General features: G+C 40.2%; 1 protein-coding gene across 1 annotated transcript in view; it reads left to right on the forward strand.

Moving 5' to 3' along the window:
* Window positions 1-493: 493 nt before the first annotated feature.
* The window catches only part of PPP1CB (protein phosphatase 1 catalytic subunit beta), a 29,498-nt gene continuing 16,586 nt past the window's right edge, over window positions 494-13,405 (forward strand). Inside the window, exons 1-2 of the mRNA XM_065059774.1 lie at window positions 494-813; window positions 12,771-12,902. Of these exons, the coding sequence (XP_064915846.1) occupies window positions 762-813; window positions 12,771-12,902 (184 nt within the window). The 5' untranslated portion in view covers window positions 494-761. The remainder of the gene's footprint in view (window positions 814-12,770; window positions 12,903-13,405) is intronic.

The following is a 13,405-nucleotide window of genomic DNA, read 5'->3' on the forward strand; positions in this document are numbered from 1 at the left end:
CTTAAATATGAGAAGAAACTTCTCAGTGAGGGTGACAGAGCTTGGAACAGGCTGCCCAGGGAGGTTGTGGAGTCTCCTTCTCTGGAGACATTCAAAACCCGTCTGGACTCATTCCTGTGTAACCTCATCTGGGTGTTCCTGCTCCAGCAGGGGGATCGGACTAGGTGATCTTTCGAGGTCCCTTCCAACCCCTGACATTCTGTGATTCTGTGATCCGGCACTGGCGTCGCGACAGAAGAGGGCTCCTCACCCCGCACTCTGCGGAGGCCGTTCCCCCAGAGGACGCCCCGCAGGGTCCCCGGCCCTGCCAGCCTCATGGAGACCGGCAGTTGACGGTGTGTCCGTCTCATCCCGCAGGACCGCGCTCTCGCACCGCAACCTGGAGACCCGCGGGGACGCGCGAGAGCAGGCGGCTGACGCTTCGCGCATGCGCCCCGGAGCCCGCCAGCACCTTGGGCGCCTGCGCGGCGCCTGGAGCGCGGGGCGGCGGGCGGGAGGGGGCGCATGCGCGCTGGCGGCTCCTGAGGCGGGGAGGAGGCGCAGGGAGGAGGGGTGGCCGCGTCCCCCCATTTAGTGGTGAGGGAGCGGGCGCGGCGCTTTCGGCTGCCAGCGCGGGAGAAGCCGGGCGGCCGCAGGGGACTGCCGGAGGGGGGTGGGGGGAGCCAGTGTAGTTGCGGCCACCGCTCCCTGCTCCTCCTCCTCCGTGAAGCGCCGTCCACCCCGCCCTCTCCCCGCCCGGGACTGAGTCTGGTGGCCACAAAATGGCGGACGGGGAGCTGAACGTGGACAGCCTCATCACCCGGCTGCTGGAAGGTAAGCGAGACGCCGGGCAGCCCAGCCCGCCCGCCGCCCCCTGCGCGCACCGGGAAGGGGGGGCGAGAGGGTGCCGTGCTTCCCCACGGGCTCCCCGCGGGAGCCGGGGCTGCTGGCGGCGTGAGGGGGAAGCGGGCGGGGTGGGCCGGTCCCGAGCCGCGGCCGGGGGGCCGGGGCATCGCCTCCTCCGCGCCGCCCGGCCCGCGCTGGCAGCCGGAAGGGGGTTGGAGCGCCGCGCCGCAGCCCCGGGCCAGGCCGTGCGTGCGGTGGCTGCTTTCCTGTTAAAAAAAAAATGCCTTGCTTTCCGTCTTGGCTTTCCCCTGCTACAGCTGCCTGGCTGAGGGGCGAGCTGGAGAAGCCTCGCTAGCGGGGCTGTGAGTGGCCTGGTCCCTTCCTCCGGCTTGGTTGGTCGCAGTCTCCCGTGTTTAAAACTGTGTGTTAGGTGTGGGGTTGTATGAACGTGTCAGTGGAAGCAAAGGGTTTTGGTGGCCTGACATTCCTCTGCCCGCCTGCGGGGCCGTCTCCAAAAGTGGCTCTCACGGATGGCTAATAAACGCTGTGAAGGGTTTTTTGTGTATTAAGTAGCGAGTCTTTCCTTTAAAGAACGAGGAAACTGACTCCTTGCTTTTGGAGAAGCTGAGGAATTATTCCAAGCGTTTTCTTTTTTATTTATGTCTCGCATATTTAGTCTTCTTAGGCCTCTTCTCACATTAATCTTTCATTGCACATTCAACAAATATCTGGTATGCTGGAGATGAGAGTACATGCATGGGTATGTGCTGTTCGCTTGGCTGCTGTACTCCGTGGGTCGTTGGATCACTTTGCAGGAGGCTTTATGGAAAGGAATTTCTGGAGCATGTACAGTTCTGGAAGTGAAACAAGCTTTGTAAGTCTGAAAGTTTTGTTCAGCTGAGTTACTGCAAAGCAGAGTTTTTAGGGCTTTGAGGATTTTTTTAGTAATTCCTATATTTTCTTTTTAGATGTGAAACTTAATTATGAACAATAAAATCAGTGTTTTAAAATACATAAAGACTTTCGGCAGTTGTGCTTATGTTTGTGATTTAAGGTATGCAGTGTAGTATGGTATGTAGAAACCCTGGGTATCATCCGTTGATGTTTATGTGTGATCGCTAATACTGATAAAACTCCCTTTTTCCGGATGTTGAAACCCAGATTAGTACGTAGGTTTTTAAGACAAATAGTAACCTAGTAAAAGTTGACTTCGCAGTGCAGATTTTTTGGGGATATTAAAATGCATGTATATGTGTGGTGGTGAGATTTTTTGAGAGACACTTAAAAATATGTTTGATACTTTTGCTCATTGCTCGTTAGTGTAGTTACTTAAACACAGATTCCTTTAAGAAGAGGGCATTCTGTCATGTTTTGGTATGCAACTTGGTGGGTTGGTTTAAGTATTACTCTACTTATCTTTTTAAAATAAGAATTTTCAAATGTTTCATACCTTTTATGTACACCATAAATACTTGTGTTGCAACTTTCTGCCTTTTTGGGTTATGGTTGGGTGCCTTGTGTTTGAGCAATCTAATCCGTGCTTTGTATTCCATAGTACTTTAATCTTTAGGGTCGTGTATGTGCAACTTCTGAACCAAGCTTTGCTCATAATTTTTCATCTCTGTTTCTTGGTTTGTTTCTCCCTCTGAACAGAGATGAGGAAGATTCTTAAGGGAAATTGGGTGGGTTTTCACTGCTTGTTACCTGCTAACAGTAGTAGGAGTGCCTTGTACATCATCTTGTATCTGAAAGGGAATAGGTTTTTGCAGTTTCTGTTTGGAAAAAAAAAAAAACCAACAACTTAAAGAATGCATTGTGTATTATTTTTGCTTCAATTTTACATATTGTTTGTGATACTGCTAGTGTATGATGTTTTAAGCTGTGATTTGGATAGTAGTGTTTCACAATGAAGCTTTTTTTTTTTTTTTGTACAATTGGTAGCACATATTCTGGAGCTCCTGCTATTGCATAGCTGACCTGTTCTGGTAAAGTGAATATGGATCCTTTCCTGTGCTGCTTGCACAGAAAAATTTCTATTGACTCTCATCTCTGCAGCAATTAATGAGTTTAAAGCATTTTTTTTTTCTCCATTACACTTCAATTTTGACTTAAAGGGCAAGGAAACATGGCTTTTGAGCTGCAAAAATGCGCATTAAAATAATCAAAAGACATTTTTATGAAATGTCATGAGACATGTATTTAGTCCTTTTAGCAAATACATACCAAAAGCCACAGCAACAGGAAACTTTCCTGCTGTCATTGGATTGTGGGTTGGTGACACCTGTTTCTAGCCTGTGACATTAGTTGTCATGAGTTCTTGCTCTTACTTTAATTAGGTTACTCTAACTGATTTTACCCTTGTTCAAGACTACATATCTTTTGGGATATATAACGAATTAACTTGCCTTTGATTGGAATTACCTACTTAGATCATCTTACCCTCCATGTGCTGTGGTTTGTTGTTTATTTTCTTTTCTTTGAGCTATCAATGTGAGGTGTAGCCAGGCTGCTTGGGAGAATTCATCAAGAACATCTTCCCAGCCCTCAAGATGTGTGCATGCGTGCCTAGCCTGAATGTGTGTGTACTTTAGAGATCTTTTGAGTGTTGAAAGTCAGATTGATTAATTCTTTAGTTTAATTTGGGATAGTTTTCAGAAAGACTCAACTGAACTGTAGTGTTAATGCATCGTGATAGTCTTCTAGGACATTAGCTTTCAATTTCCATGTTCTTTTGTATATACCATGTTCTTATTCTTTTTTTCTTCCCATGGAGGAATGGGAGGTAGGGCAAATAAGAGAAGGCATTGCTACATTCAGACTTGATGCATACAGTATACACTGTAGTTTTACTTTTCTCCAAATAGAATTAATTTATAAGGTATCACTAACTAGTGAATTTAAGAATAAAAGCTTGTTTTGAATTCTCTTTTAGTATGTCTAGTATATGGTTTCATCCTATTCCTCTTTCTTTACTAGACAAATGAAGGTAATGCTAGTGCTCTTAGGTGTGTGCCTGACTGATGTTGGTGATACTTTTATCTTTATTGTAATATTTTTGATAAATAAATCACTTGTAAGTGAATCTCCAAAGATTTGTAGGTCATGTAAACACAAAATTCCATAGTTCACTAAAACACTCTGACTAATGTGTAGCCATGAAAGTGAATGAGCCAAATTAGTGTTAAGACTGTTTTCCTTCTTGCACTGGTATTCAAAATTCTAGTCATGGGTCAGACTTAGTCACACTATGGCACATAGAAAGGTGATCCTCTCATTTTTGCTTCAGTGTCCTGACTTTTTTCTTCTTGTTGTGTTTGCGGGTCGTGGGTTTTTTGGTTGGTTTGTGTGTTGTTTTGTTTTTTATTATTATTATTATTATTTTTTATTTATTATTCTTCCTACTTTCCCGGCTATGCCACCTGGTGGATAGATGTTTCCAGTCCCTTCTAGCTGTGAACAGCACAGGAGTGTGCACATACACGGGACAGTCATGAGTACAGCAGATGTGGAATATGTTGTGTTTTGCCTCATCTAAGCATACCATGTATCCCTCTGTGGGAAATGCCCTGAAATTTGCAAAAATGCTGCACTAAACTGTTACACTAGGCTTATATTTAAGACAGGCTCTAAGCTAATTTAAGCTTTGGTGATGTATGCAAAAGTTCCATCTGTATCAAAGCAAGGGTGCTGGAATAGGTGTGACCTTACTTGTACAGAGTGCTGTGCACGGTGTTAAGTGAGACTGCCGTATTTCTGTCCTGGTGTTGTGCTTCCTGTTTCTGTGCTATATATATGTCTCTTATAGTGTGAATATAAGGCAACCCAGCTGGACTGGACTTTCTGCAATTTCAAATATATATGTATCTGTCTCGGTAAACACTGAGGAATTTACCATATGGAAGAGAGGATGTAGTTGGGGAAACCCAGACATATAGTAGCTGTAAATACAAGCTGGATTTCTGTGAGGAATGTTTATTTATATAGCTGTACAAACAAATTTACCTTGTATAGGCAAGACCTCTTGCTTGCCTAGATATGGCTAGCCTATTTCAAATTAACAACTTGAATTCACTTGATGGAACTTAATGTGAATCTGCTCTGAAGTAAAATTATTTTTTGTGAGGTTAGGAGGGATGCTAGTTCTGATAGTACTGACCCACCAAGAAAGCTGGGAAGTGTTTATCCAAGAAGACCTGAAGAATGATTATTACTTCAATGTTCAGCTCAAAGTGTGATTTCTATGATTGCCTTGTAAAAGCTGGTTGCGTAGTCTTCTTACTGTGTCATGTGATGTCCTCTAAGAAAGCTGCAACCTTAACTTCATTCTGATTTCAGAGGTCTTGCATGTTGTGATAAAAATAGAAATTTTGATGTTATTCAAATTTTCAAATGGAAGTTGGATTTTAAATGCTTATGAAATAATAGAGATTTTCCTTATTAGTTTTAAATGCTGTAGTGCTACTGCACTGATGTATTATGGTCAACAATGTCTTTCTTGTTTGATTAGTGTCTTAGCTAATTAAGCTGTGCAGCCAGCCTGGCATTGTGGTGTGATACAGCAGTAGTGCTCGCAGTTCCACAGGCACAGTAACTGATACTGAAAAAGAGAGGCAGTTGTAGGGGGAAAAAAAAAATAGACTTTATTGATCTGTTGCAGAACAGTATAAACACAAACCATTGAGGTGAAGCTTGAATAAACAAGGGTGATTACCTGGTTTGGTTTGAAATCACTGGATAATCTGTTATTAGAAAAATAAATAAGGACAATTTAGTAAGTTTCTTACAAAGGTTGTATTTTTGAAATAAGCTTTAGAGAGAAAGATAACAGGTATATTTAATGTTTCAAGCAGGGTAGGTATTGTATTAAACAGGGAGAAGGAATGGAAAGAAGGATATTTTTTTCTGGGTTTGTACAGCAGTGCAGGTATCAGCCAGTTCATCTTTAGCTTTATAAGTGCATGACGAATGGGATAGTTGGCTTGAAAGATTGCACTGAAGGCCATGAGTCCAGCGACAGGCAAAGTGTGCTTGTGTTCCTTTATTCTGGCCGTCTGTTTTCTGGCTTGAAGCCTAAATGATTCAGTAACTGTTTCATTTAGATATTCTACAGAATAGTTTTTACTTTACTCATTCAGTGTCTTGCTCAGTATACAGCTAAATCATAGTATAAAAGGAAAAAAAAACCACCCTGTTTTCGTTTAGTGTAGATATGAGGATTTGTAATACTTGGTGGCTGCAATTAAGTACTCATTAGTGACCACTATGAATGTAGGTATGTCAGTTTTGGGGGTGAAAAAAAGAAAAAAAAAGAAAAAGAAACCCACCAAAACACAATATATGGTTTAGCACTGTGAAGTCAAGCATGCTATATATGGCTATTACTCAGTAAGGTGAGATGCTGTACTTGGTGAAGGGGATGTGCGTACAGGGGAATCTACTCATTGCTACAACCTGAGGTGTCTCTAATGTGATGTGGATCTGCTTCATAACTTTAACATAGAAATGAACCTGTTCACTGTCTTCTCTTACTGCTGTATGATCTGTCTAGTACGTTGGCTAGGTCATCTTAGTTTCATAGCACCATCTTCTGTGTGGGCTTTTTTAATATGAAGGTTGACGCAAAGCTTTTGTGTGTATGTGCCACAGAGCCGTATTAGTTAAATACCTGAGAAATTGAAGAGGTGAAAAACTAATGTTAAACCCTAGCTTTTTGTATTAAGTATTTAACTTCTTTCCTTGGTACTTTTCAGGAGTTAGGAAGTAACTTTGTAATTTGCCTCTGCTTTCCTCAAGTTTTAGGAATTCCATTAGCCCTGCTTTAGAGGAAAAGTCAAACTTGAGAAAGAAGCTGAAATTTGTTGTTTCATGAGATTTTTAGCTTTCCCTGTGGACTAGAACAGGAAATGTTGCTGCTGCATAATCCAGCATAGTGAGTGCCTTCTACCTCATGCTTTCCTATAGTTGTGTGAGTTTGAGGTTCAAATGTAGTTAAGCAGACAGTGAATATAGACCGATAACAAGCATTAAGGTTACACATTTTGCTTACAAGGTAGAGTAACTAATGTGATCTTGTCTTTCAACCTTGAATTCAGCAATTCTTGCAACTGTGCATGGTCCAGAATGAGACCATAAATTAGTTTATAGAACCTCTGTGTAAGGAAGCAAGTAGTCCATGAAAAGCAAATATAATGGGTGAGGCTGATGCAGGGAAACTTGTCTTTTCATGGCCTTATTTGGGTATCCCCTGAAGCAACTTTAGATATTAGTTTCTAACAAACCTCCTTCTCCATGAGCATTAATTCTGCTGGATAGTATGTATTTTAAGAATGTAAATTCAAGTTTGGGTAGAAGAACACTTTGTTTAGTTATTTTCCTGGTTAGAAACGATAGGCTTGGGCAGTCTTTTGCACTGCAGTGAATTTTTTTTATGTTAAATAAGTCCTACTAAAATGAGTTCACAAGCAGTCACTCTGTTCTTCAGCAAAATACTTAATGTCAAGGGCATCCAATGAAGGTTAATTTAATAAGATTTTAGGAGTACTTGGATATAAAAAGCACAGTTCTTCAGGAAAAAACTCCCTAGAAGGCCGAGTCTTCTGTTTTTAGTGGGGAGTTTGGGTGATGTGCCCTATGAAAGGTACAAACCTTTGCTGCATAAACCATGCAGAGGAGCTGTGTATTCAGCAATAGCCTACTTACTGTATTGAGCGAAGTTCTAGCAGGGCTTCATTTATATTATTGATGTCCAGCCATGTAACACATAAATGAAAGCTATTCTAAGCTTAATTCTGTTACAGCAACGCTGAATTAACTCTCAAATGTTTTGCTGCAAGATAGGGAGTGGTTACTTCTGGATGACAGCTGAATAATTTAAATAACAAAGGGAGTAGACGTTTCACTTTCCAAAACTAAAGACACTTTTTAAACCCAGTGTAGGATTTCTGACTTAAAACCACAAATATACATCACTTGAATTTAAAAATGCTTGGAGTTGATAACTTCAGAACGCTTCCAAAATTGGTGTAAGAATTGTTTGTTTCCAAGTCATTGGTAATGCCACCCTTGGTTTCCAAATCCATTCTGCTTCTGCTGCTGAGCAGCTGTTAAGGATTCATCAAATAGCCAAAGTACTTTGAAGTACAAGAAATAGTTAAATGTCATAGTTGCTAATCACCAAACATTAAACATTCCACAGAAAGCTGGGGAGGGAGCATAAGCTTGTGGGAATTGCTTGTGTGCAATTTGTAAAATTGCATGCTTGCAGTCTTGTGTTGTAGTTTGGGGGTTTTTTTTAGATATACTCTGGCAAAATAGATCTCTGAAGCCGTAATTTCAGAAATATGCTTGGCTGGAGCTACTGTGAAAAGAAGCAGAACCAGCTGCTTATTCTTTCACTAGTCCTAGCCCGAGTTCACAGTGGATGTATTCTCCAGCTCGGTGAACTATCTAGATTGTTTTTGTTTTGTTGCATCTTTGTACTATGAAGAAAAGATCAGTTCACTGATGCAGTTTACTGTGCAGCCACACAAATGCATATGCCTGCAAAAGAGCAGGGAAAGAAGGAGGTTTCTTATCAGTAATGCTGTCCCAATTTTGAATGAGAATTAGAGGTCTGTCTAGGTTTTCATGTTGTGCTAAAACCGTGAGCGTTTTGTCCAGTAAATAGTACATGTGTGATATCAGAGAACACAGTATAAATGTTTAGGACAGCTGTGCATACAACAGCTGATTAGTAGTTGAAGAAACTTCTACTAGTGATTCCACAAAATCAGCAGCTTAGTTACTTAGTGAAAGGCACACCAGAAGCAGTGTGAAAGAATAAGTTAAATTTATTTTCTCCAGTTCATAAAAGTATGGCAGAAAGTGATGCTCATAGGACTTCGAACAGTCCATTCTTGACCCACTTTCCTTAGTGTTATTTATTTTTCTTCCTCTCCAGTATTGCCTTACATTATCTGCTACTCCCTGGCATGAATTTGGAGGGATTAAAAAAAAAAACTGATTATTATTGCTGAAATTTTTCTATCCTACCACTGTGCAACTCATGTCTCTGATTACTAATTGCTATTAGTAGACTTGCTGTGGTTGCTTATCAAAGCTTGTGTAGGTGCAGAGACCATTTTTAGTATTGATTAGAGCAGCTTTTGGATTACTATAGGATCTATTGTGCTAAAATAATGGCCTGACAGTACAATGAATATAGTTGCTTTTAATTCTCTTTATTCGCTGCTATGTCACTTTGCTTTAAGCTCCTTGCAGCAAAGGTTTGTTCTGACATAGCACTATGCACATGGGATTGTGTATTACAATAGGAATTGCTGTCCCTATGAAAGACTTTTATGTAAATCAAAGCTTGTTTGCTGCATCTGTGTCTTAGATTAAAGAGAATTAATTTACGTCTAATGTTGAGATGCTGTTTCTGCTCTGGGTAAATGACAGCCATTAAAGAGATGGTTTTCCCAATGCTGTTAAAGGTTTTTGTGAGGTACAGATTTTACAATGCATGAAACTATGGCTTGTATGTTTTAAGAATAGGTAGAAACAGTAATTTGTAAACGAGTCTGAAAAACATCACACTATCTTCTCTTAACCTGCTTTAAAATCTATTCTTGGAGATTTGGTTTTTGAAAAACCAGATGTGGCGAGAGATGTTCTTGTTTATAATCGATACAGTGCTCAGCTGAGTCAAGGAAAGTTCTACAAAATTCTAGTCGTAGTGTAAGCTGGTGAAATATTTGCTTGTTCTTGCTTATGTTCTTGTACCACAACTGTGGCGCACTTGTTTCAAGTGAGAATTTTGCCAGCTTGGCAAACCTTTCAGTGTCTTTGTGAATCTAGTAAAGGGCTGAGGTTTCCAGGATCACTGTAGCTTCTTATTTTTCAATATGTAGTACCTTTATTGGTGATAAAGGGATTGTGGGAGAAAACTTCTCTTAACTCTATTGATGATTCTTGCTCATGAAACCCCAGTCTTCCTACTTCTTCAAATGTAACAGAGCTTACAAGTTTGCTGTGTAGAGCCTGCTGACTGTTGGGATGGGGAGGCAGAAGGTGCCTTTGCAAAGGTACGGTGGCCCAAATTTGTATCCTTTCCAAGGGCTGGAAGTAACTGCAATCATTAGGTGTGTGTTGCCACCTCCTCTGAGAGTGATGTACTTGCCATAGTTGTAGAATCTTCTCTTATCTGGAGAATCCCAAGTGTGGTAATAAGTCACTGCCCTGTTTGTAGGTTTGTCTCTTACAGGCTTGCAACATTTAAGGCTCTGTTGTAAAAAATAAAGAACTAATATGAAGACACTGGATGCACTGACTATGGCAGTTAGTTAATTTTGAAGTCAGGAACTGCACGTTCTTTGCATTTTCTGGCACAAAAATCCAGCAGCACTTAAAGCCTCAATCCCATAAAACAATTGTTCCAAGTTTAAACCTCCATGTGAGTTTCAGGGGGAGCTAAAGGCTGGTGTTCTAAGAAATACTGATTGGATCAAAGTTATTTTAAGTATTATGAGTGTCCCTTTGAACTGCTGTCTCAATTTTGGACTCTGTGCTTGGTCTGGAGCTACCTAGGGTAACATCGTGTGTGGTGGGCTTTCCTGAGTCTGAGTATCAAATTAGAGTATATGTGAAAAAGTGTGCAGTTAAGTCAGTTCTTGGCTTAATTCTGGTGTTGTAAAACATTATGAAAGTAGTTAAATACAGGGGAAAATTTAATTGCTTATCAGAACAGGTTAAAAGAATGCATGGTTTATAGAGGAAAATAATAACGGCTGTGATATTGAGACTCTGTGTTTTCAGGTGTGTGCTTTATCTATAATGACAGTTTGTTGTGCCTATCAAAATGAGTTTCTGCTCTATGAAAGGGAACATTATAAGCTACCAGAATGTAAGCATTTGAAAAGGAGATTACTGAAGCATTTTGGTACCTTGCAAAATTGGATTTAAGTCCTGTGCAAAGCTATCAAGCCTGACTTTTTTTTTTTGCTAATGGTCTCCATGGGGCTGAAGATGCATCTACAAGTGCATCACTTTGTAGATGTTTGAGATGTGATGAAACAGAAGCCTGTAGGCATTTGTTTTCTAGTCACCTTGCTTTTTTCTAATGTCTGCCTTTGTTTTCTTTTAATAGGTAAGGCAGCATTTTCATGCATGAAGAATAAGAAAGAAGTGTTAATAAAAAGCTATTTGCTTTCTCAAATATAGTTGCAATCTTAATTAGCAAAAGGAATGTGACTTACCATATGGTAAATATCACCTGGTACTGGTTCAGAGTTTTACTGAAAGAAGTCCTGTATGTGACAGCCTTGTTCTGTGGGCTTCTATGAGTGAAGTATTTACAGTGTGTCCTCACTGCAGATAGGCTAGCTTTCCTGCTATTTTGGCACTCAAACTGGCTGTCCCAGCATCTAGTTTCACATATTCTTTTCCCTGCTTGAGAAAACCATTTTTAATTTCTGCGTTTTCACATGCTCCTGTGGCTGCTTCCTAACCTCATTTCAACAAGTGTCTGGCATTTATTTATAATAAAAAATAAAAATTCATAGCACAGTGTTGGCATGGTTCAGATGTGCAGCTACAGTGGGACAGAAGTATGCAGTGATAACCAAAGTAGATATTTTTGAGCTTAACACTTTGGACTGTAACACTAGGTGACCTAGGACAAACTTACTTCCCCTCACATCCTTTTTTCCCAATTGCACAATGTAGATGGTGATATTGATCTCCTCTGCAAAGTATGTTTTTCTAGGAGCTAAGCAGAAATAAAAAGAAAAGGCGTGTTATAGTTTATGGAAAAAAAAGTTCCAAGCTTAATCTCTTTTTGGAGAGGGGAAACGGGGAACTCGTGTATTTTATGGTGAAGAACTACTTTTTGCTCTTCTCTTTTCAAACCTTATTATATTTCCTGAAGTTGCAGCTAAAATTTTTATGAAGTATTATCTTGTATGTGTTTGAAAGTATTTGGATTTAAACTGCTAAAGTTTTGTACCACCTTGTCTTGTAGGTACCACTGCAGTCTAACTCTGAATGTTGCTTCCCATTTACAGCAGGTGGCAGAACAGGATGTTTGCCTGTTGTCGACACTGATACATTCTGACTTATTAGTTTGAAGTTTGGTTCATGTTGAGATGCAAGACTGAACTGGATCAGCCAAAATGCAAACACATTTATTCTGTTTTGCTGCCTCACTAAAGACACATTAAAGCCTTTGACAGAGGAATAATATAGATATTTGTCGAAAGAAACAGCTGCATATAAACTTGACAGAGAATGTTGGTTTGAATGCAATGACACATGAATGCTTTCGAAAACTTAGTGCTAAATATAGGTATGAGTACCTTATTGGTTTAGGAATTCAATTTGATTCTAATTAGAATGTCTTTGGACATAAAGGTTCTGATAACTCAAGAGCTGTTTTATATGAATGAAGGTTTCATCAGACTTTCATGGATTTTAGTGTGAAGTTCCTAATAAGGCAGTTTCAGCTGCTGAAAGTGTAAACATGCCTGTATTTTCTTTTTTGTATTTAGCTAACCCCATTTAACTTAATAGTCCTAAAGAAGCTTATTTTGTGCTAATGTGAAAGTGTTTGCAGGATTTCCATTCTCAGGATTTTTTTGCCTATTGTGAATGCACAGTATGGTGGGATTGTTAAATTAAACATTTCTTGAAGTTGCTATTTGTCCAAATGTGGACAAAAGCAAGGCTTAAATTGTTCTCTTCTGAGACCCTGATTTAACAGGAATGCACACAGACTTTCAAGCATAGATTACCACAGTAGCAGAGATTAATTTTAGAATTCATTGGAATATATAATTCCAACACATTTGCTAGATGTGTGCTGCCAGCTTTTTGTCAAATATAGATTTCAAATACAGCTCATCTGCACTTACCTATTGTTGTGTATCTGTGTGATAGTTACCTTCAGTTGTTAACCAATCTCATTTCAGTACGAGGATGTCGTCCTGGGAAGATCGTTCAGATGACCGAAGCAGAAGTTCGAGGCTTGTGCATAAAATCACGGGAAATATTTCTTAGCCAGCCTATTCTCCTGGAACTAGAGGCACCTCTGAAAATTTGTGGTATGTGAACTTCATATGTATGTGTTTTATGTAGGTGTTTTAACCTAGTTGTCTGCTAGGTGGATTGGAAGGATACCAAGACAGGCAAGTGACCTTGACTTGGGTGATATGGATTAGAGTGAGGTCTTCACAATCTTAAATGTAGTTTTCAACCTGGATTGGATTAAGTTGAGAGAAGGCAGCTAACAGTAGGTTGTGGATGCTTCCAGTACTACTTAGGAGCAAGTACTGTTTGCAATGAGAACTGCTTGTGCCCTCATCTAGTATAGATTTTGCAACCTGTGCCTTTTACTTCCCTAGGGACTGCTTGCACAGAGCTGCTACTCTTTCAATTGCTATTTCAAAAAGCAGTTGACTTCTTTAAAAATAGCAAATGTTTAATGTTGTAGTTGCTTCCTTCAAAGCATAAGCAAAACAAAGATTTTTACCTGTTGAGAAGTGGAAGACTTTCAAAAATAATGTTGAAGAAAGCATTGTTAGTCTTTCAATTAAAAAAAAGGCAC

Source organism: Columba livia, chromosome 3, assembly GCF_036013475.1.
Source record: "Columba livia isolate bColLiv1 breed racing homer chromosome 3, bColLiv1.pat.W.v2, whole genome shotgun sequence".
Classification (NCBI taxonomy): Eukaryota; Metazoa; Chordata; class Aves; order Columbiformes; family Columbidae; genus Columba; species Columba livia.